This window comes from Calonectris borealis, chromosome 17 (assembly GCF_964195595.1).
Source record: "Calonectris borealis chromosome 17, bCalBor7.hap1.2, whole genome shotgun sequence".
Lineage (NCBI taxonomy): Eukaryota > Metazoa > Chordata > Aves > Procellariiformes > Procellariidae > Calonectris > Calonectris borealis.
The window spans coordinates 13,995,519-14,019,708 of record NC_134328.1 but is presented as its reverse complement, the minus strand read 5'-3'; the positions used below and the strand labels follow the sequence as shown (position 1 = coordinate 14,019,708).

General features: G+C 46.5%; 1 protein-coding gene across 1 annotated transcript in view; it reads right to left on the bottom strand.

Annotated features, from left to right (window-relative positions):
• The window catches only part of CDH4 (cadherin 4), a 459,818-nt gene that overhangs the window by 2,448 nt on the left and 433,180 nt on the right, over window positions 1-24,190 (bottom strand). Inside the window, exons 9-15 of the mRNA XM_075166642.1 lie at window positions 22,407-22,592; window positions 16,720-16,973; window positions 12,535-12,677; window positions 7,961-8,194; window positions 6,636-6,869; window positions 2,397-2,536; window positions 295-459 (exon numbers count right to left, since the gene is read on the bottom strand). Coding sequence (XP_075022743.1) covers window positions 295-459; window positions 2,397-2,536; window positions 6,636-6,869; window positions 7,961-8,194; window positions 12,535-12,677; window positions 16,720-16,973; window positions 22,407-22,592 — 1,356 coding nt within the window. The remainder of the gene's footprint in view (window positions 1-294; window positions 460-2,396; window positions 2,537-6,635; window positions 6,870-7,960; window positions 8,195-12,534; window positions 12,678-16,719; window positions 16,974-22,406; window positions 22,593-24,190) is intronic.

The following is a 24,190-nucleotide window of genomic DNA, read 5'->3' as shown; positions in this document are numbered from 1 at the left end:
GAGCGGGATCAGGTTGTACTGCCCAGATGCTGAAAAGCATGCGTGTTTGTCATATCCACGAGTCAGAAATCTTAGGCTTTTTGTTTGCACTTTGGCTTTTTACAGGCTCGGTGCCTTTATTGGGCCAAGTTCTGCGTCCTTTGCTCATGCCTATCGTTCCCCTGGCTTTGATCAGATGCCTCATGTGAGTAATGGCACCGCTTGGTCCATGCAGCCAGGAGAACGCTGCCCAGCTGACGTTAGCTGGCTGCTCAAGCTTTTAAGATGTGACACGGGACACCCTACAGAACATACCTCATTAATAAAGTCACCAATATCCCCTGGATGTGGGATTACTGGTCTTATAGGATACTGTGGTTCAGCACCAATAGGTCTTTCATCCACCCTTCTGACTCCAGGTGTCTTGTTCAGCACGTGATCCATGGTCTCTGGCTGCTGGAGCTGGCTTAAATCGTAATCCTGTGTGACAAATGGAAAGGCACAGAGTGAAACCAAGAGCTTTTCATTCAGATCATCTACTCACCCAGTGTACAAACAAGTCGAGGGTCTAATCCTATTTCAGCTGAAGTTCGATGGCAAATCTCATCCCCGGGTATGTAGCACTATCTAAATTACAGATGAACCTGACCTCCGAGTAGCTCATACAATTGACCTCCTAAGAGTGTATTTTAAAACAGAAGTTAAATCAAATATTTAAATACTTTCTGAATATTTTACACAGTGCCTAAATCTTTGGGATAAAAAATTGGCTTCAGTTTGCGTGTGCCTAGGTATATGCATAACTTTTTGATGAAATACATAATATAATGTAAAGGCACAGTGTCGGTAGACATATTATTGCAATTACATTTGTACAGAAATAAAAACATTAAAATGTGTATTGCATTTATGCATGTAGGCCTTTCAAAGTAATTATGTTCTTTCTGCTTGTGAAAAATCCCAACAGAATAGGTTTCTATCAAGGAATGAGAACCAGGTAATATTTCATTAAAAATGTATTCATGTAGATAATGGTGTTTTGCTGCTCTTCCTTTGCTGTTATTTTTAACGAATCCTTTCTAAAATATTTAAGCCTACAGTGTAGTTGCCTGAAACCAGACACTGCAGCTAGTTTGAATGCTTATAACAGTACTTTGTTCTACCGGTAAAACTATTCTTGTGCTCAGACGGGGATGATTGAATCTCCAGGAGCAATATTTATAAATAACTTGTCAGTGACAAGAAAAAAGAAATGCTAATTGCAAGGATTTTTCCGTTGAATAAGAACTTCACAAGTTTTGGGCAAACTCCCTGCCTCAGCTCCCCCGCGGTGCCCCTCGCCAGGCTCACCCACTCGCCTTCGGGTGCCACCGGGAGCCCACGGCAGGACGTGCTGCAGGGCTTTGCCTACTCCTTAAGCACCAGCCCCAGCCGCTGACCCGAGGACTCGCTGGCACCAACCATGCACACAGCAGCCTCCGCTCAGACCCATGAACAACGCAGTCCATTTAAGCAAGCAAGAATAAAGCCATTATATGATGCAGAGTCACATAATTTGCGTGGACATCATATTTGAGGGTGTCACGGGCTCTTTACTTGTGTTAGGAATAAAAAACCAGTGACTTAAACATGAGAGACAAAACTGCTATTTTAGCTGAGGAAATACATCCGTAGCAGAGGGACAGCACATCCCAGGAGCGCAGGCCAGGGAAGTTTTCATGCAACATCAGCACCGATGTCTGTAAGAAGAAGCCACCGCAGAAAAGCTGCCGCGTTCAGGCAGACTGTGGCTTAGGGCTCTGTCACCCAGCAAAGCTTTGCCACTGTACGCTTCGCGGTGAAAAAGAAAATCCCCAAATGTATTTAGACATTTCTCACAAACGACATCCAGAAATTAAAAGAAATTAAAAGCACATTAGAGACGATTAAGTAAATGCAGGGAAAGCCCACAGAAGCCCACAGAAGCCCTAGGCTCAAGCAAGCCAAGGCAAGTGCCTGCAGCCACAGGTCTGGGGGAGGGCGGTAGCTGCTAGCTGGTTTTGATCTCTGATGGGGAATGGGAAAATACACAATTTTAATGACCAAAATAGCAGAAATATTGTTTGAACCTGAGTGTCAGCAGATCGATTTACAGTCCTTCCCCAGGAAGCTGGCCTAGGGGTAGCAAAATCCATGTAGCACTGGCCTCCCCGCACGGTCCTGTTTGCACAGCAGAGTGTCCCAGTGACACGCTGGACTTAAGCTGGCTCTCGCCGACGCCCGTGCCACACCGGTGAAGCCAATAAAGCTCCCTGGGCATAAACAAGGGCGAACGCAACCCTTTGCAAGTACTTTAGTGAAAATAATGTGGTTTCTGCCTTTTTGCGAGTACAGATTGCACAGCTGCTCTTTGGCCACGACCTGCGGGCTCTTCTCACCTGGTCTTCCTCTCCACCTCCCTCTTCGTCGTACTTCAGAATATTGTCCCTGACGTCGTCCTCGGGGTCGATCAGGAGCTGCTTGGTATGGCGCTCCTTCTCCCGGCGTTTCATCCACACCACGAACAGCAGAACCATGGCTGTAAGGGAGAAGAAGTGGGGTGAGCCGGGATCTCGCACGGTGCGAGGGCGAGTCGTGTGCGTCAGAGCGCGGTGGCGTGTCCTAATGCCTCACCTGCCCTCTTCCACTATGGAGAACCTCACTGGCTGCTAGTAAGAGGAATAAAATTTTATCCTATTGCATGATCTAATTTATAAGGGAGAGATCAGTGAGAGCTGTAAGTACTGTGACAGGCCTCCACTACAAACATTTCTTTAAGATCCATCACGAATGCTGATTGAGCTGATGTTTATCAGAAGTCAAACACACAATCAAAGGAAAAGAAAGTGTGAAAAGTGATGTTTTCTGAAAATATTTGATCTAAATCCTGAATTTTCAGGATTATTTCCACCTTTATTTTATTTAGGGGCATAAAATAAAGGTGGAGGAAAGAGAGCTGCAGAGGTGCTGAGAAGCAAACCGGTACAGATGACCAGCACCTTTGCACAAGCGGCTGTTCCACCAGCGTGACACGGCGATGCCCGTTCAGGTCGCGAGCCCTGGCCACGGGCAGTCATTTTGTTGTTGTCTGCAGTATGCCACGGGAGACTGGTTTGGGGACGGTGGGTAATACAGGGTTGTGTAATCTGATTTGGGCTCACTCACACTGTTTTGGTGAGTGAGGGAGGCTTTCTAGACTTCCAAGATCACATTAGCCAGGATATTAGCATACACATTTGGCCATCGACTTGCAAAGCAGATCTAAGATCATTTGAAATCCTTTCAGAGAGCAGGGCTAGCTTTGCAGAACAGGGGAGAGCAAATCTGGTAGCACACAGCCAACCTCCGCAGGCATCAGCATTTCCATGCCAGGCCCTGGCTAATCTCTCTCAGTACGATAACGGAGAGAGAGGAACAGTTCTTGAATCATGAGAAATTTCCCCCCACTTACCAACTTTACCCAAAGGGAACGCTGGCTCCCTGCTCCACAACCTCCTTCAAAGGGCCACCCGCGTCCCAGAGGCTGTGCGCTCCCTGTGACTTACTGCATGGAAGTCGCTCTGGGAACTTACATCTCCACTAACATAAGGCAACCAGATCTTGTCTTCTTCAAGAACCTGTTAACACGTTAGTTTTCATTCTCATTCTCATTAGCTGCAAATAATGCCATCAAAAATGAAATTAAGCCTGGGCAGCTGATGCAGCTACACCTCCCCATGTCTACTTTCCCTCCGTTCTCCATGCGAGCCACACACGAAGCTGTGATGGTGGCAATCTGCAGAAGGGAGAGGTGGATGGACAGTGGAGGTGGAACATGTGGCCCAGGTTCATTTCACTTAGGTCAACCCTTGATGTGCCAAAACAATGCAGCCAACACAACCGAACCCAGGCAGGACGTAAGATCCCAAACTCTCTTTGTGTTTTTTTGGCTGCATAAGGAGAACAAGCAACTGCTGCTCCCCACTGTCTCAACTTTGCAGGGTTTTCTTTCCCTTTGCCTCTTCATGGAGCCTTGGTGTCACTTCACCAAGGGCAAGGATGGAGAAGAGACCAGACCCTGGGGACACGGGTGGGCGGCCCAGCCTGCAGCCCCACTGCGTGGGGAGGTGGTTAGGAGGATCTGAGTTTTTCCTCCCAGCACCAAAGTGTTTACACCCAACAGGAATTCAGTGAAGTGAGCAGAAGAGGACCGGACAGCTAATTACTGCCATTTTGTGCCAAATGGCTGCCATCCCTGCCTGCCAGCTAACAGAATTGTTTTCAGATAGTTCAGCATTTCTTTAATGCTTATCCTAGATCTATTCAAGAGAGAAAAAAGAAAAGGAAAGAAAATGTAACTCTTATCTGCAATATAAAACCTCAGCTATTTAGCAGACTATTGAAGTCCTTTTCTCGTTGTTCCTTTTCAAGTCTCTCACAACAAGATACCTGCCTAGTCCACAAAGACAATATTATAATGGTTACCAGGGTTTATCTTTTTCTTTCCTTTTTTTTTTAAAATGCTACTTTTTCATGCACTTGTGGAAAAAACTGTGCCATTAACGCCCTTACAGCTACCTTGAAAAAAAAAAAGACCTTCAAAGTGTCAATAGCAGATGTAGTGCGCTCTCCTTCCTTTTATTCACTCTGCAGAATGGGAAGTGCTATTACTGCTGTTAGACCCATTTTCACTCTGCATGTAGTTTTCCTTGAAATCTATTGTCTTCACCCTTCACAATTTTTTATTGCATGCTCTTCTAAATGTGTTATTTGTGCAGCTAATACATCAGGTATCAGGACGAAGAAAAAACCTTTGAGCGAAGGTAAAGCCAGAAACTTCCTTCACTTGAGCAATCTCAGATCTGTCCCCTTGCTGCTTCTTCCTTTTAAAGCCATCAAACTTTGACCCACTGACTCTAAAATGGACAGATAGCACAAAAATTCCCACATCTGCCTTTTTCCAGGCTATTGTTCAGAGGTCACGATATAAAACAGATAGAAAGGACGCAAAACGCTGGAAGGATGTAACTGGAAAACTGCTCATTGCAAATTACATTTTTCATCACTGATACAGTGCTTTGCAGCTCTTGGAGACAAAAAAAAGTCAATTAGAATTACAATGAATGTAAAAATAAGCTTTTGTAATAAAAACCGTAATTTAAAATGGGATAATGTATCTGAAAATGAAAAGAGGAATCTCTTAAATCAAATGTCCTTCAGCTGAAGTTAATTTCAGTCAATAGGATTTTCAACTGTTTAAATCATATTTTAGCACTGGATTTATACTAGAGCAGCAAAAAAGAAGTCCCGTGTTTTATCACCTCTGCGGCTTCCAGTGCAAACTTTTAGCCCACCGGCAGCAGCAGCAGCGTACCAAACGTGGAGGGACTGACGAACACCACATCTTCTTCTGGGTGTGCAACAAATGCCCTTGCTGAAGGGAGCAGCCTAAACCATTTTGCTCCTGGGACCCCACACCCAATGAAGGACAGAAACTGTGCATCGTGGCTATGCATGGGGATGCTTCCACCGGCTCAGATGGGCTGGATGAGGAGCGGGGATTGCAGGGCCACAAACGCCCGGTTTTCTTGCTCGCTCTCCAGACTGACACGGTAGATCAATTACACAACAATATATTCCCATCACTGGCCCAGGAGGGTGGATGTTTGCCCAGAGACGACCCGTTCTCTTAATGTACCATATCACATCCACATTAGGTGACAGTTGTAGCATACGTCGCTCTGTCTGCTCTCTGTTTAAACACATTGGGGGTAAATATTAAATGTGATTTAGCACCATAACTCCCATTAGCTTTAATGGGAGTCCCATGGTTTCATCCTGTGTTTCTTGATGAATATTTACCTCATTGTTCATTTCAGCGCTCGTTTTTATCTATTCCTACTGTGCCAACTCCTGCTTGAAGTTATAATGACATCATTTTTATTTTTAAGTGTGTGCACACATGGTTTTTGGTAATGCTCATGAAAGCCCGGGACTAACAGCATTGCTGGGCAAAAGGGATGGCTTTGCCTCAAGCAAAGGGATGGCCGGCCCTTCTCTGTGATGCACCCCCAGCCCTCCAGTGCCCCTGACAAACTGGGGATCCTTCCTCTAAAAACACTCACAAGCCACCACGATTCTCCAATCTGTTGTCATTTACAAGCAATGGGAATAACTACCATTCTTCTTTTCCTGTGAACAACCAGAAAACTACAGCTATGCACTGGCTCTCATAACCAGTGCATCTGGTACTGGGAACCAGTATATCCACAGCCAGCCAGGGACCTGAGAGCTATGGGGGTATCTGCCACAGGATTTTGCACAAATCCTTCAATTTTTTCCCGCAAAACGTGGAGAATCACATCGCACTCGTTGCCTACAAGACATCGTCGGGTGTAATGATGTTTGTAAAGCTACTGGAAGTCTTAGAGAGAGAAGCCCAACGCACGCAGAGAGTGCTCTAGCTCGTTTTGCTGACAGGGCCGTGAAGGAGGTTTGAATGCAGATGTGTGAACCACCCCGCAGCCCAAAGCTCACGGCTCTGTCCTTGCACGGAGCTTGCACGGCTCTTGGAAAACACCACGTATAGAAATGGGACAATGGGGAACAGGACGGGAAACACGACATCTCCCAGCAGTGTCACCCCCTGCGGTACTTACTTAGCAAAATAATGATGCAGATCAAGATGGCGATGATGGCACCCGTGCCCAGCCCCACGGCAGCCACCGCCCCGATGGTGGTGCAGTCGCCGTTCTCGTCGCACGGGCACACCTTCACTTTGATGACGCATGTGTTGTACAAGGGGGGGTTTCCTGAGTCCGTCACGATTATCGGCACATCATACACACCCGCTTCCAGGTACATGATTCGTAAACTAAGCTGGGCGTAATCGCCTGGAGAGACCAAGACAGACAGAGAGATGACAGACACTCTGGGAGAGCCTGGCAGCCACACTTGTACAGGCAGGGCTCCTCTGCCAGAGCAGCCTTCGGAGTCCTGAAGAAGAGGCTATCGACAACACACCTGGGCAGGACAGCTTCAGACTTCTGCCCTAACAGTTTGGTCGACAATCAGCCTGTGTTTTGCAAAATACTGTGTGTTTTCACTGCTGCACTAACCTACCTTGATGCCATTTGCAAATCCAGCTGCATGCATTTAAAATGGCCCGAAATGCAAATAGTGAAGCATGGAAGATGCTCCCTGGGTCTCAGCTGCCCCAGGCCACTGCGCAGGCTCTCTGCTCGCCCACCCTCCCACTTTGGGATTTTTGGGAAGCCCATTGCCCGCCGATGACATGCTCAGCCAGGTAATCCTTCTCGTGTTCCCTCCCATTGCGATACAAGAGCTGTGGGACTGAGCCCCGAGCTGCGAGGACACAAGCCGCTGCCCCTGGCAGAGGGTGCCAGACCTCAGCGAGAGGGACCAGCTTTGAAGCCAAAATCAGCCCATGGCTCCATGATATTTTCCATCTTCTGCTGAAACTACCAATAAGAGGAGCAATTAGGGCCATTTGCGGTTGCATGCTGCAATATAAAAATCCTTCACATACTGGTAATCTTCACACTTACCTAGCCCTCCTGGTTCCATGGTAAGTTAAAAGGCTGCCTTTATGCAATTATGGTCAGAGAAATGAACATTGATCCTGATTGTGGCTTATGACAATTACACTGGAACATAAGGAAGACTGATAATAGCTTTTTTCCCCTTGGCCATTATGGATGATTTATACTCCGTTCACTACTGATAACTATTCATAATTATGAACTGCATTAAAAAAAGCCAAGTGCCAAAGCTCTTAGAGTTATGCTGCAGGTCTGATACAAATCATTTCCGATTAACTATCTTGTCTATAATGTCAGCCATAATGTGCTTTAAAAAATAAAAATCAGATAAAAAAGTAGGGAAGTTTGGAAGTTTGAAACCGCACGTGGCCTCATTAGTGAATCAGAGTCCAAATGTCCTCAGGATTGCCTGCCCCATTTACCATTCAGCCGTGTTATGGTCCAGTTCTTCCTCACTGCAGATGGCACACTTGGCAGCTCGAAGACAAAGGGCCCAATGTTTGGATCGATGTCAGCATCCGCGGCTGTTATGTTGATGACATTCAGGTTTGGCTTTTCACAGATCTGTGCCTCCTTTGGCAGGAGCTCAGGAGCATTATCGTTGATGTCGATTAGGTAGATCTGCAGAGTGCCAGTGCCGCTTGCAGGGGGTATACCTGAACGGGAGAGGCAGAGCCGAACATGGACTGATGACCATCATTTGAGAAGCAATGGGAATGACAACACCGTGGACCAGCCCCCTCTCTGCCTTCCAATTTCAATAAACCAGGATTTTCACCCTCCCTCCTTGGACCTTATTAGGGACATGCTGCGCTTTCATGGTCCCTTGCTTTAAGAGGTATTATTAAAACTTCCGCAAGCCTCCTAATGTTGCTGTTTTTCACTCCTGCAGAACATGGAGGTTGAGTTCTGCAGATTTGTAGCCTACAGCAATGTCCTTGGTCAAACTCTAAAAATATAAGGAGGTGATGCCAAGCTGCTAGTGCAAATTTTCGTAATGGCTGTTTTGAAGAGGGAAAACCATTAGAAAGATAGCTAACAAGAGGAAGAAGAGGGCTTGGAGGGCAAAAACCCCCTAAGTAGTGTGATCTGTTGGTCAGCATTTACTGTAGCACTTGCTAGCCAGTTTTCGGATTTGCAGACTATTACACTGCTTCGAAGAAAGCCCAACTCTCCAGCCCATCCCACAGTCAGCCCTAGCTTTAGTGGTGAAAGGTCCTTGGTCAAAGCTTACGGTATGAGCTAACCATCACCAAACACGCTGGGTGATGCTACTAACCCACGGCAGCAGCAGTATGTCCCAATGTACAGTTCTTCATCCGCTCTGCATTTGTCCCAACCAGCTGGGATGCCGCAGCACAGCAGTCTTGGTCCTCCAGCCCCTTACTGATGAAGAGCCACATTTGTCTGACTAATGACCACTTACACAAAGTAATACCTGCCCTGGCAAGAGAGAGCAGCCTTCCCAGAAATGGTGCAGTATTTTTAGTTTCTCTCCCCACACACACATCTGGCTGCTCCGTGTTGGCCTGCCCACCGCCTCCCTTCTCAGGCAGCGCTGCTTCAGCAATTCTTTTTTAAGTTTGTGTTTTCAGTCCCGGCTCTTCCTCCCAGTGCTGGATATAAAGCTACACAAACCACTTCCCCACTAGGCTTTCAAACATTGCTTCTGCTTCCACAGACTTTCCTTCCTACTTTGCTTTCTAATTTCTGCTCCATTTTTCAAGGGAGCCTTGAAAACTCTGAAGGAGCCCTGAAAATCCTTCTTTCACGGTTCCTACATAAGCTCTTCAATCATTGATCTCATCCTTTCATCTAGTAAGCACGGGTAGGTCTCCCTCTAAAACAATGTCTTTGATCAGCCTTGAAAGTTTCTGGAGAGACAGACAGCCCATCAGGGTACTAGGGCTGCACATGAAAACTGACTTTCGGGACCAAGCAAAGTGATTTCACTGCTTTCACGTTACCCAGAATATCTTCTGGGATGAATGCAAGGCCCACACTCTAACCTCTGAGATAGACTGAACGCAAACTAGCAGTCCTGAGAGGCACTAACTGGCTGAAATAACCTGCAATTGCCGCACATACAAATGCAGTTTTGTAGGGCTGTTGGGTATTGTTGGGCTCTGGTTCCTGGCATTTTTGGTTCTTTGTACTCCTGAGTGCAGTTCTGGGGCAGTCTCAGGAGAAACGAAAAGTAAACAATTTTTTAAGTGTCCAAGTACTACAAACCATGGAACATTTCAAATTATTTCAGCTGTCTTATGTGGAGAGCAAGGACGTGGATAGAGCAGGCACTGATGTACTACAACGGATCCTTAGACTTTATGCTCAAGAGATGAGGACTACCATACCACCACTGACTCCAGTGGAGAAGTTGGTCCACTCCCTGAAATTAAGATTGAAATACTAATGACAATATTTCAAAAGAAAGAGGAATATACAACTGCTACATCTACATTTAACTGTTGTGCTCCCCATCATTGCCTTTTTCACAGTGCCAGCGTCAGCACTCCCGGAGCACGGTACAAGCCAACTGGCTTTCGTGTCCAGCTGCAAGCAGGAGTCATTCCCACCCTGCTTGTGCAAAAATTTCTCAGGAACTTGGGCCACCGTCCTGACAAATCGTGGCAGAAATGAAGTAAACTCTGCCTGTGGCTAACCAGCATCTTCTTGTCATTGTGTGCCTGCAGAAATGCAGGGTCACTAATGCAGCCCGGTTCCCTACAGGAGTGGCCCCCAAAGGTGAGTTCCCATGGGGTGCTCTGATACTGAGGAAGGGGTGGGACCCTGCTTCCTCCAGTTACAGAGTCTCCTTCCCCTACTCAGCTCCCTGTTTTATGAAACCTGTTGGAACATGATATATTTGAGCTCTCAGCTTCCCTGTGAGATTGGTGGAAACTGGCTGAAGGGTTCAAACACTACCAGACTCCACACTTGCATAGACACAGAGTAATCCAAGAGCCTCTCCCTCCTGGGAAACCAGGCTAAAAATATGCTGTTGATTAGGATTCCCCTTTTTCTCCCCTTACATTGCAGCCAAGACTTTTCTTAAAGTGAGTATCTCTGCACTGTAGCCCAGGGAGAGAAAGAGAGCATGTCCAAGGAGTATTTGGCTAAGCTTCTTTCTCATATACTGAAAATAACAAAAAGAACTTCAAGGAAACAAGATGCTGCTGCTTCTTCAAGAAAGAAAGAAAAATCCCCACCAAAACCCCCAACCCAAAGCCTTTCTTTGATAAGTACGTGATGCCGGAGAACGTGGAACTTGGGAGAAATATGGAAAGAGTCTATTAGCCTAGATGAAACTTTAGCTGTTATCCCAGGCACTCTAGACAGAATTTTAAATAAGGTGTTGCTTTATGTGCATTTTAATGGCTGGAATATACCAGTGATAGATTAATTTTTCAGAATAAAGAGATTTATCTAGGTCCTCACTTTCTGAGCTGCTGAATGATGGATGTGGAGGCGCTGATGCACTGCAGAATCAGCACCGAAGCCAAGGAAAGGGGTTAACTCCAAATCACGTTGTACTAAGTGCCCGGGATTTGCAAGGTCAGACGGTGAGGCTTAGTTTGATGGGTTCAAGCTCTACCACTGCTTTTGTGAACAGCCTGGGCCAACTCATCTGACCTGTTTTGCCCTGCAGCTCTTGCAGATGAACGCTGCTAGAACCCCTTGGGAATATTTTGGATTTCACTGCCCTGGCTGCCTTCACAGAGGGGAAGATTAGGACAGGGCTGTGGGACCACACCAGTCCTACCATTGATGGCACAAAAAAGGGGCAAAATTTGCTTCTTGGTACTGTTACTCTGCGTGGAAACTCTTCCATGAGTTTGCCTTGCCCTTGTGAGCCAGGATGCAATGACTGAAGGGAAGCCTGAAACCCCAGAGGAAGCAAGTTTTCATTAGCCCTGCAAGCACCACTGTATCTGCTCATAATGGACATGGCACCCTTCAGCCTGAGGGATGACAAGAGCTAACACAAACACTGTCCTGAAAGCACCTACAGAGTATGAGCAATATCCTTAGGTGCTCACAGCCACGCCTAGACTTCATTTTGATGCTGAAGCTTGGCTCTGGTTTGATGTGAGCGCTCAGCAGCCTGCAGGGGGAAGGCGAGGGTGGCAGAGGGGGAGGAAGACCCTCTCCTTGCCCAGGGAAGCTACTGCGCCCTCCACAGAGCCTTTTCCATCTGGAAGAACCGATGAATGAAGTAACAGCGTGGCCACATCCAGGTATGGTTAGCCAAAAAGTCATCAACTCCTCCTAATCAGAATTAGGAAGAGAAATCCAGGGCAGCAGCAATGGACCGCTTGCCCTTGAGTGAGGCCAGCGCTGAGGTTCACCGTGCTAATTTGACCAATAGTGCTGTGTGATCTTTAATGAGCAGAGAAGAGCAAGCCCTAACAGGTCTTCTCTGTGAGAAGATCTGTACTGGCCTCAGTGACTTTGATAATAAAGTACACCAGCATCCTGACGCTCTGATGATGGCTGGCCATTTCAGAAACGGTAGACAGAGAGCGATTAGCTCCGATGACAGACAGACAGACACCCTTCATGAAAGCCACAGCAGTTCAATGGACTGGTTTATTTTTAATACCCTCCTGCTATCCCCTACAATTATTTCTGGTTTCCTGATGAAAGGCGTCCTGAACGCTCTGATCAGCGCCTTTGGGACGATTACCAGGACTGGTGTGTTCGGCAGCCCTTGGAGAGCACATCCCTTTGATATTTTTTTAAGTTCAGGCTACACCACTACACTGAACTCCCCAAATCGATTTTCCATTTGCCCTCCCTTTCCCTTAATAACACTCTCCGTATACTGCGCACATTTAATTTACTCCAGCAATTTCCCGTCCCACTTTCACATTTTTGACCATAAAAACCTGGGAAAAAGATAACTTATACTGACAACTCTGTCAGGGCATCATTTCTCTTAATGCATCACATTAGAGTCTTATTGAAGCATGAACAATGTGAAGCCTGGGCTCACCGTTGTCAGCCGCCAAGAATGTGGCCTCGTAGACATTATTCTTAATGTAGTCTGACTCTCGATCAAGGACAGCAGCAGTAGTGATCTGACCATTTGTGGCATTAATGTTCAGCCAGTTTGCAGGATCTGACAGCTTAGAGTATCTACAGAGAAAGGAAATAAATACATGGCAGTCTTTTCACTGACATATCCTTAATATTGCTTGAAATAAGGTTTTTCTGGACTCCTGACCCATGATTCAAAGGACCTTTGGATGGATAACTGGTTTTGTTGACAAACAAAACACTAATTGAGTATCTGGTTTTTGACCTCTACAATTATTCAATTTTTCTATTTCTTTCGTTTTAAAGGTTTTTCTTTCCACTAAGTGCCACTTACATGCCAGCTTCCTGCTGCTGGGAGCGGACACAGCCTGAGGTCTCTGCAGCCGAGGAGAAATGGGGTCTGCAATGACCACTGCATTCGTACGCTTGAATTAGAGGATGGATTCCTGCGCTCTCCTTCTCCTAGTGTTGCCCTTCCTAAAATAGCTCTTGATGTCAAGCCATGGATATTCCTGTTTTCTGCCCATCACTAATAAACAACAGTTTGGGAAATACCACACTGGAAGAATGGCCGTTTTCAGGCCACTCTCTTGTACCAGAATCGTATCTTCAGCAGCGATTGCCTTGGGGACACTACAATGGGAACTCACAGCTGTATTAAGGCATGGACCCAAGGGTGAAGCAGTTTCAGGTCTGCTCTCCTGAAACATTTCTATATGTTACTGAAATAGCAGGTAAAACGATCCAATGCATATGGGAGGTTCGAAGAGAGCAGCGACAAGGGGGTGCCCTTGGCAGTCCCCCGCGTGCCCTGGGCTGGAAGGACCCAACGGCAGACTCGCCTCCCAACTGCTCAGTCTGCTCATGTGCTACGCAGCCAGCTATGAGCATGGTTTGGTTTGGGCAAACTTCTTCCAAAGCTGTTTACCTTTCTCACTTGCTTGTTTTCTTGGTTTTATTTTATTCGTTGCTTTTGATTTCTACCTCTCAGTTTTGTACAGTTTGAGTTGAGATGGACCCTTATGACCTAAACTAGAAGCTAATAAATGGCCAAACTATAAATTCCTGAAATAAGCAAACAAAAGCTGTGCTTATTTCACGAGTAACTCAGACCTGCTGATAGTTTTATGTAAATTTTTTGTAGTCAGATACGCAGGCAGGAGAACTTCTGGCTTCTGGTGAATATCCCTTTCCAGAAATGGGCTGTTTGAAGCTGAAACTTAAAGTGAAACTTGAGCTGCGTCAATCCATGTGAGCAGGAAAGCAACACACAGCTGCACAAGCCCCTGCCAAAGGAAAGAATTACATTTCATGGAGCTAGACTCTTTGGGATGTTTTCATTTCTTTTTAATATCCCTGCTGTGAGTCTCCTGCCCTTTCTCTGTTAAATGACCAGGGATCCAGTTTCAAAGCTGGCTTTGCAAATGCGTCTGTGGCTAATGAGGATAACTTGAGGTGTGACATTGGCCATGCCAAGCTGCGCCTTGCTGAAGATGCTCCTGCTTCCTTATCTTCTATTTGTCAAAACTCTATTTCATCAAAGACTATTTAGAGAGAGACCGACAACTGTAGGCAAGGCTCTAGCAGCTGGATCAGCTCTCTGCGAAGTGCTTATCATGGATCTGTAGGCTTAGCTTTTCGGGTATCTTTTTTCCTAACTCAGCAATGCCAACTGTGAAGAAAAAACAAAATATCCTTTGCACAGCTCACAAAGACAGGACCCCACAACACCCACTGCTTCTTGCAAAGCCTTGGCATTGGGCTGTCCTGATGAAAAGCGGGTAAGAGAGATTGTACTTGGGTTTGGAAATGAAGTGCTGGTGGATACACAAAATGTGTGTCCTGGAAGCCCTAGGAAAAAAACAACTCAAGTAATTGGCTGTTCATAGTCACAGAAAGTCTTCACGACCCTGCACACGCACTGTGCGCTGACAGAAATGGCTCAGCAGAGCCGGTCCTTCTCCCAGAAATGGAGATGCTCGTTTGGATTACAGATCATCCACCTCCGGGTTAGAGGGAGTATTCAATCAGAAATGAGCTGTTCTCTCCTCTAAAAACCAGCCCTGGTACAGATGTCAGGGAAATAAAGACCCTTCAAAGGCCAATATTTCAAAAAGAATATAAGAAAAACTGGCTTGTTAGTTAGGACGGTCTCTCGCCTCAAAAGTCGCAATACCTGTCTAAAGACAACAAGATGAGGCAGTGAATAAACTATCATTTTCTAGACCAGACAGCTCTGTGCCAGGTGAAATATTTCAAACTCTTCCTGACACGAGATGTCACAACCGATGTAAGTTTAAGTGGCCTTGGCTGTGGTCACGTCGTATACTCAGGTTTTGCCAAAAACACTGCGGTTCTTACAGACTGGGAGTAAAAAAGAAACAAACTTCTGTGGATGTAGAAGTATCCAAGACCAGGAAACACATTTCCCATTTGCACAGATGGAGGCTGAAATACTTGTGAAAGGTGTCACAAGGACTCTCATTTTCACACATGCTTTTCTGCCAATATATTTCCCGGTGGTCCCAGTCGGGGTCCGGGACCGTGGATTCAATCCCCAGTCTGCCCAGGTGGGACAAAACACAGCGAGTGACACCCGGTCGCAGCGTGGACTAAATCCAAACTTAAACTGCTTAGATCAAACATCTGATTTTTAGAAGGCCACAATTTTGCCAGCTGAATCTCGTTCATAGGGAAAGCAGCTAACGGGGAGGTTAGGTTTAGCAGTTGGTCTGAATGGAAAGGGAAGGTCAGAACAAACCTGGCTGACTACAGAGCAGGCAAGGGCTGCTGGGAGCTTTACATGGACTGGCATTAGTCAGATAAAGACCAAATGCCAACGGCATGTTGTGCTGGTTTTGACTGGGATAAAGTTAATTTTTTCCATATTAGCTTGTACGGGGCTATGTTTTAGGTTTGTGCTGAAAACAGTGTTGATAACACAGGGATGTTTTCGCTGTTGCTGAGCAGTGCTTACACACAGTCAAGGCCTTTTCTGCTCCTCACCCCACCCCACCCGCAAGGAGGCTGGGGGTGCACAAGGAGTTGGGAGGGGACACGGCCGGAACAGCTGACCCCAACTGACCAAAGGGACATGCCATACCATATGGCGTCATGCTCAGCATATAAAGCTGGGGGAAGAAGAAGGGGGGACGTTCGGAGTGATGGCGTTTGTCTTCCCAAGTAGCCGTTACGCGTGATGGAGCCCTGCTGGCCTGGCGATGGCTGAACAGCTGCCTGCCGGTGGGAAGTGGTGAGTGAATTCTTTGTTTTCCTTTGCTTGCGTGTGCGGCTTTTGCTTTACCTGTTAAACTGTCTTTATCTCAGCCCACGGGTTTTCTCACTTTTACCCTTCCGATTCTCTCCCCCTTCCCACCGGGGCAGTGAGCGAGTGGCTGTGTGGGGCTGAGTTGCTGGCTGGGGTTAAACCACGACACGTGTACACGGGTGTTTGACTGCTCGGGCAATTTTTAACTGTACGACATCTTAAAAGCCTGTTCAGCAGCTGTTTGTAACCAAGCGAGCCTTGCTCTGAACGGGCTGACAGCTCCTCTCGCACTGTGCTTTTTAAATCAGGCTGAACCTAAATCCTCTGGAAGCAACACAAGACATGATTAAAAATCCCAGTCATTCTCTTTGGAAATCTAGCCATAGCCCTTTTATGCCTCAGTTTCCCCTCTGTAAAACAGAAATAACAAAGCCGCCTTTTTCTAAACCTCTGTGTTTATGAAGTGCATGAACAACATAGGTCAAAGCATCCTTGACGAGGCAGAGACAAAAAACTTAGCACAATGCAGCCCTGACCTCTGTCTCTGTAACAACACAGGGACCCCTTGCTACCGACTGCTTGCATTTGAAGCTGCAAACTGCCCCTCTGCAAGCCAGTAACACGGGATCCAACTCTGCCTGCCCTCCCGGACCCGCTGCTCAGCGCCTGGCTTACCTGGAGGGGGGAGGATTGCGAGTTTACACGCTTGCAGGACACTCTGCAAGCACTCGGCTGAGGGTGCCAGTCCCTGCCAAGCATTATACTCGTATCACGTCAGTTAGTTCGTGAATTAGCTTTCAGGTGCTTTGCTCCCCAAACTTCTGCAGCTGAAACGCCCCTCCTGTACCCGAGCTCACTCGGCTGGTCTCCCACCTTACTGCCTGCTGCATGAAGCGATCAGGATCCACCGCTGAAAACGTTGTCAGGACTGTCCCCGTAGGCACCCCTTCCTCCAGCCTGATTAACTTGTGGTTCGTTGGGAAATATGGTGCTTCGTTGACGTCTGTGACTGAAATGGTGACTCCTGCTGTCGACTGGAAGGACATCTGGATACCACTGGCCAGGGGAGCTTGGTTTGATACCATCACTGTCAGCATGAAAGCTCTGTTCATCTCGTAATCGACTGCCTAAAACAAACAAACAAGCAAGTATAGAGCCAAGCAGAGAATAAATTCTACCTTCTGGCTGAAAGCTGCAAGATTTAGAAGGCAGATGATATCAAAGTCATTGCCTCATCTCGTTTCCTCCTGAGCTCAGTTCTTTTGAAGGTGTAAATCCAGACCAGCTTCAATCCAGTGGAGGATTTGGCCTTCCAGTATTTGGAGGGTCAAATAGTTAAAAACCCCCACAAAATAAAAATTGCAAACAGCAGGGAGGATTTGCCCTGTGTTTTGTTCCAACGCTAAGTGGTTTCCAAAAAAGAACCTGCCTGTGTTAGCTGAGCATTGAATGAGCAAATCCACCAAGGGCTGCTCTAAATGCAACAGACGGAGCCTGTTAAGAGGGACTGGACAGGTACTTAACAGTGCTATTAGCATTTAAAGCTGCTGACTAAGTAACTAGGACAGTCTATGCGGACTCATGAGCCTGAAGTGCTCTTCGTTTTTCCTCTTAAGTGAGTTTATAAGCAAAGGTGGAGCTGCAAGGAACAACGCCTGGTCTGGTTAATCAGGCGGTCCTTCCAGTGGGACCTCCTGTCCTCTTGCAAGACGCCTTGTGATCTCCCGAGGGTGCCTGCCCACTCCCACAGATGCATTGTGCTGTTGGGTGGCCACAGATCTCTTTTCAACGGTGTGTCTTAGGAGCCAGGAGCAGTGAAAAGCCTTTGCTGGCACAACCGACTGAACCGCAATATAATAATAATTTCTAAACCATCCCACTAATTATTATGAGGGAAGTCACTAATGATCTGCCAGGGAGGCTTGAGTTATGCAGGATCACACCTCTGCTTGTTAAAAAATGCTTTGCTGTAATTTATGAATTTAGAAGCGTAACCATTCCCCCTAATACCTTCTCCAGCGCTGAGTCTGCAAAGCGTACTCTACGGTGTAAAATGCCGCGGTTACATTGACTTCGGTAGAGCTGTACTGATTTACATCAGCAAGATCTGGCTTCCATGTTCTGTTTAAAACCCAGTATTGTCAGGAGAGAAATCAAATCATAGGAGGCTACACGAGAGAAGCAAATTTCAGGGGCAAAAGGTAAAACAGTGGAATCTCTATTCCACTGAAGTGCGAATGTTCCTATTGCTAAATGGCTTCCTGACAGGCAGGGCCAACATTTAATAAATACAAGGAAGCATAAAGATTCCCAGTACACCCACCAGCACTGACTCACGGACTTGTACCGCATTCAAAAAAGACGCATGGTAAAAGTTCCAATTTAAACACTACTCAAGGCCTTGAAACAATTTGACTAATGCATTTCCTCAATTTCTTTTCACGCCCCTCTAATTTATATTCCTCCAGTCTTCGGTTTTTTTTTTGGGCTGCCCTGTTTGTTAACCTTGCCCACAGCTCCCTCCCCGCAGGGGCTCCGACGGAGCCGGGGGGTGATTTGAGCAGCTCCAGGGGGACTGATGTGGGAAACCTTTGGGCTCCCTGCCCGACGACGCACAGGACCCTGACCACACACGTACCTGCTAGGATGTGGCCTGATGCAAGGGAATGGTTTTTTTCCCCCAAAAATGTAGAGCTGCTCACTCAGCTTCTTTCCCTCTCTTCTGGGAGCAACAAAACCAGGGCTGCAGAAAAGCAGTGCAGGGAGCGGGGCTGGACCGGGACCACCCAGTAACTCCCACCCCACAGACTGTCCTGGAGGCATCAGTGCCACGTGCTGGCACATGGTGGCAGCGTGTCTACTGCACTTCAGTCTACACGAGAGAGCCAATCTGCCTCCTGCTCTTCTGTGCTCATCTGAGATCCATTGCACATGTTTTGTTGGAAAAAAAAAAAAAGGTAAAATCTGGGAGGTTCCTGGAATGTGTTGATGATAATTTAATTCTCCAAGTGGTAGAGGAGCCAACAAGGAGAGGTGCTATGCTGGACCTCATTCTCACAATGAGGAGGGCCTGGTGGGGAACGTGAAGCTCAAGGGTAGCCTTGGCTGCAGCGACCATGAAATGGTGGAGTTCAAGATCCTTAGAGCATCGAGGAGGGTGCACAGCAAACTCACTACTCTGGACTTCAGGAGAGCAGACTTTGGCCTCTTCAGGGACCTGCTTGGTAGAGCACCATGGGATAAAGCCCTGGAGGGAAGAAGGGCCCAAAAAAGCTGGTTGATATTCAAGGATCACCTCCTCCAAGCTCAGGAGCAATGCAGCCCAACGAAGAAGAAGCTGGGCAAAAACACCAGGAGGCCTGCATGGATGAACAAGGAGCTCCTGGACAAACTCAAACACAAAAAGAAGCCTACAGAGGGTGGAAGCAAGGACAGGTAGCCTGGGAGGAATACAGAGAAATTGTCTGAGCAGCCAGGGATCCCGTTAGGAATGCTAAAGCCCTGATAGAATTAAATCTGGCCAGGGACGTCAAAGGCAACAAAAAAGCTTTTATAGGTACGTCAGTGATAAAAGGAAGACTAGGGAAAATGTGTGCCCTCTCTGGAAGGAAACGGGATACCTGGTTACCCGGGATATGGAGAAGGCAGAGGTACTCAATGACTTTTTTGCCTCAGTCTTCACCGGCAAGTGCTCAAGCCTCACCGCCCAAGTCGCAGAAGGGAAAGGCAGGGACTGGGAGAACGAAGAATCGCCCACTGTAGGAGAAGATCAGGTTCGAGACCATCTAAGGAACCTGAAGGTGCACAAGTCCATGGGACCTGATGAGATCCATCCGCGGGTCCTGAAGGAACTTGCGGATGAAGGTGCTAAGCCACTCTCCATCATATTTGAGAAGTCGTGGCAGTCTGGTGAAGTTCCCACTGACTGGAAAAGGGAAAACAGAACCCCCGTTTTTAAAAAGGGAAAAAAAGGAAGACCTGGGGAACTACAGGCCAGTCAGTCTCACCTCTGAAATTAAAAGCTGCAGATAGGGTTTTGTTGAGAGTGGCTGCAAAATGGCCCCCATAAGCATCATCTGAACTCCCAAAGGGCTTCTTGGTTTGGAAGCATTTCTGGCCCTCCATTTCTGGCCCCCACACTGGTGGGGGGGTGGGATTCTTCACAGAATGCCCTTCTCTGGGCTGTTTCTGTGACTGCCGTAGCCCACGTGCAAACCCCTTTGCTTGCAGCAGTGGGGAGTTACGTATAAATGGCTTCAAAGAGCCACATGAAAACCCAGCCGTGTACGGTCTGTAAATAAAAGGTTCATTACTTGACTTAATTTTTTACCTGTGTTTTCAACCTACACCAGGGATCAAACCAGCAAGAGACTGCTCCCACACCACGATGAACAAGCTCTGACTGCCCGCCCAGTTTGACATGCATATATTCCCCAAACCTTTAAGCGTATTCACTTATTAACAGAGAACAAAATATTTCAAAGAAGGTGGTGGAATCCTAAGAGTCTTCCCTTCTTCACCATGAAAATTTAATCACAAGCAATTTTACTCATTCTCCTTGCTGAAAATGCACCAAAAAGCCTCCCGGCTTGATAAGGGTAAGAAACTCTGGGCGCCCAGGCGGATCAGGTGAGGTTATATAGTAAAGACATTCAATGCAATTTCAAGCTTTGAGCTCAGCTTGACAAGATAGGATTTTCATGTGGTTCTTTGCATTGCGATCACTGCGGGTTACATAAGAGTGGAAAGTCAACACCAGCATCAATGGTGTCTTGACAAATCTGCCCTGCTCTTTGCCTGCAAGTTCTGAATACGGGATGGTTCATTATGCAGAAGCCCTTGAGTAGCAGTCATGATCATGTAAATCCCCTGTTGTTCACTTTGATGTGTCTTTAAACTACAGTTGTGACACTTTACTAGATTAAGAATAAGGGGTCCTCCCCTGCTCACAGTGAAAACGTTGGCATTTCCATTTCAGACTGGCTGTTGATGCCAACGGATGTTAAATTGTTGCATTTTACTTTGTTGAATGTTTTCTGTTTAAGCAGAAAATATATACATATGGATATGTGTATACTTACATACATATATGCATTCATATACACGTGTCTAGAACTACTGCTAAGCTTGAAGAGGTTTTGTATCATTGCACCAGATAAGGCTGTCAACCGTCATTACAGAGCAATAAATAAAAGGACCCTGCTGAAATACCATCTAGCAGGTAAGATGATGTCTCTCTTAAAGTTTCAGCAAAGTGGCATCTGCAGACACACGCACATAGCCTAAGGGTCAGAGAACAGGACAAGCTCCCAAGCTCACACGTTCCTACCAGCGTAACCTTGTTGGCATTTCACTGATGTCATTTTTCCTAATATCCAAACTGTAAGTATTAAGAATGACTGCAACTTATTAGCTACAAGTCAGTGGGGCTCTTTTTTTCAACACAGAGCTATTCTCAAATCACGTTGCTCTTTAAACATCAGTGTTTCATCCTAAGTTGTCGATTAAAACTTTTTGTTAGAGAAGGACAGACTTATCAAAAGACGCAGGCTTTGTCCATCACAGCACGTATTATCCTCTTCAGGTGCAGTGCACAGTGCCTGTCGTGCAAACCACAGATCACAGGAGCCTATTCGTGACGCCTTCACTTTTTTGGTAGTCAGAGGGAGCATCCACAGGCATCTTATCTGGGAAGAGATTCTGTGAATGCTGAATGGATCCCGTTATGTTCTGACTGTGTGTAATGCTGCAGAAGCATTCACTGCCTGGGCTGCTGGCCTCAGTAACTGAATGGGAAGCGAACGCTCAGACGAAAATGAAGTCATGTTCTTTGGAGGCAAGGAGGGAAACAGAATTTGCTACTTGCTGCAGATACCTTGAGGGTTCCAGCTCTTCTAATGCTGAAGGCAACAGATGGAGGAAAGAAGGGACGGTGGATATTTACAGTCTTATTTCTCAGAGTCTTTGGACAAGATCCTCTGCTTATCTAACCTGGGGAGTGGCTTCCACTTGAATGGAGCTATCCTGAGCTGAGGATCTGGCCCACACTGTGTGTTTATTGCTTGATATTACGAAAAGGAAAATTTCTCCAACTTTTTTCTGCCAAGCAACACAAAACCTCTCCTCTCCTTCTGCTACCAGGAAATTCACTCCTCCTGAAATCTCTCCTGCACTCCCTGCTTTCACAGAGGATCACTTGACTGATCCCCTGCAGTGAAACGCTCCCCCTGATTCACAGCTATCGGGGAGTTTTCCGGCTCAAAAAGGAGAAGGTGCCACAGCCCAGGCGCCATTCCCTCTTCCAGAGCTCAAGAAGCTGAGGAGGAGCGGGACGCGGAGGTCAGGCTCGGGCACTGGGAAGAGCCTTCAGCAGGTAAGAGTTTATGAAAGCTTACGGTGGGCTAGGCTGAGTTGGGAAACCCAGAACCAGTGGCATATGCTTGAAGCACTCGCATTCCCAGGTAGAGAAGGCAAGAAATAACTGCAGGCTTCTGGCAAAACTTGTGGCCTTAGCAAACTGAAAGGGTGAAAAAATGGATTTGTTTTGGCTTCCCCCTTACCTTCACGACGGTTACCATGCCTTCGTTGGTGATGGGGTCTGTCCGGATGGTGAAATGGCCAGAGGGGTCCCCGCTGATAATGCGGTAGATGGCATTCCAGTTGGGGGAGTGAGGCTGGTCCCGGTCCATCACCGTCAGATTTGCCACCACAACCTCCACTCTGTTCTCAGGGACTTCTCCTGAATACTGCAAATAAAAGACAGGAGCGGTCATGGTGGGAGCTTTCTGTCGGTCCTCAGGGCTACCTCCCCTCTCCCCTACATCAGCAGACTGACTGGGGAATCAGTCCCATGACGAGGACCACGAGGCTATATGTTATGAGCAACACAGCCCTTTCTCACTTCTGGTTTTCATATTTTTTTCTTTGAATGTTTTTCCAAACCTTTCCAAGTCTAGTCTCGCCTCTCAGCCCAAAGGAGAACAAACCCGCTAGCACCCAGCCACTGCCCAAGTTTCAGAAAATGCTTGAAGTAAACGAACAAAAAACGTTCCTGATATTCTCGTTCAGTTACAGCAATCAGAGAGATAATCGCCACACCAGGTAAAAATGGCAGACTAAAATGTGCAGTTTTTAGGATGACAATGTCCCTTTAACCTGAGGTATTTTGCCTCTCTCCGATTTCAGTGATGGCATTTTATTGCTTCTTCAGTGACTTTCCTTCTTTTTCTTTCTGCCTTGCCCTTGATTTGATTTTGTCTCATTATTTAAAGTATTGTGATTTTGCCACAGCCTTTCCTGGTGCTTAATTCTCTCATTTAGCACTGATTTTCATGGAGCACGTCCAGTTCAGGCATATTAGCTGCATTCTTTTCTGCTTCCCAGACCTTGATTTATCACACGGCTGATCAGAGATCCTGGCCTGTGAATACTTCCAGTGTTTGGGGCTCAAAAGCTGCCAGTAAGACACATTCCCAAATTTTCAACTGTCCTCATCTCTCAGCATCGCCTATTAGCAGCACTTGCAAATCAACACTCTGATTGACATATGGCAAATTAAACACTGGGGAAACGATGGGAGCGCCTGGCTCTGAGTCTGCAACTGAAATCCTGGCCCCAAACTGCAGGAGCAGAGCACTTCCGAAAATCTGGCCTTTGGTGTGCAGAAATGCAAGGTTATGTAAACGATAATAAATCATTCCTTTGTTAGCACAAGGGTCCCTTTCCACTCCTAACCCATACCCATCAATTGGAGTCTTTCAGTTACGTGCGCTTATATTTAGTATATATTATTCCACCACTGGCAGCAAAAATATTCAATATCTGCCTTATGTTAATATAAATTTAAATTTGCCCTTTAGCGGTATCCTGAATGGCATTTTGCCCTCTTTTCTGTTATGCACCTGTCCTAAACAAGTTTTCATTAGTGAATGCAGATGGCATCTCTTTCCAGCCATGCTGAGTGGTGGGGAAGAACAGTGGGAAGCTGTGGGATAATTCTATTTCCAGTACATGCTACAGCTCTTCTTTTCTCTTTATTTCCCATGATTTTACTCATTTTTACCCATTCTCTTGCCCAATTTGGAATCTCTGCAGCACACAGCTTAAGCAGGGGAAATATCATATGGAAATTTATCAAAAGCCTCTTGAAAAATCCATTAGATTATGTCATGTGTACACTCCTATTACCAACCTTGTCTGAAACCTGCTCAAAAGAACTCAAGGAGATTAGTTAAGCAGGATCATCTCTTACTAAATCCACACTAGTTATTGCCCATTACATTAAATTAATGTTGTATGGCATGCCAGCAGTGACAAGTTGATGAGCCCCCAGTCTCTTTTAGGA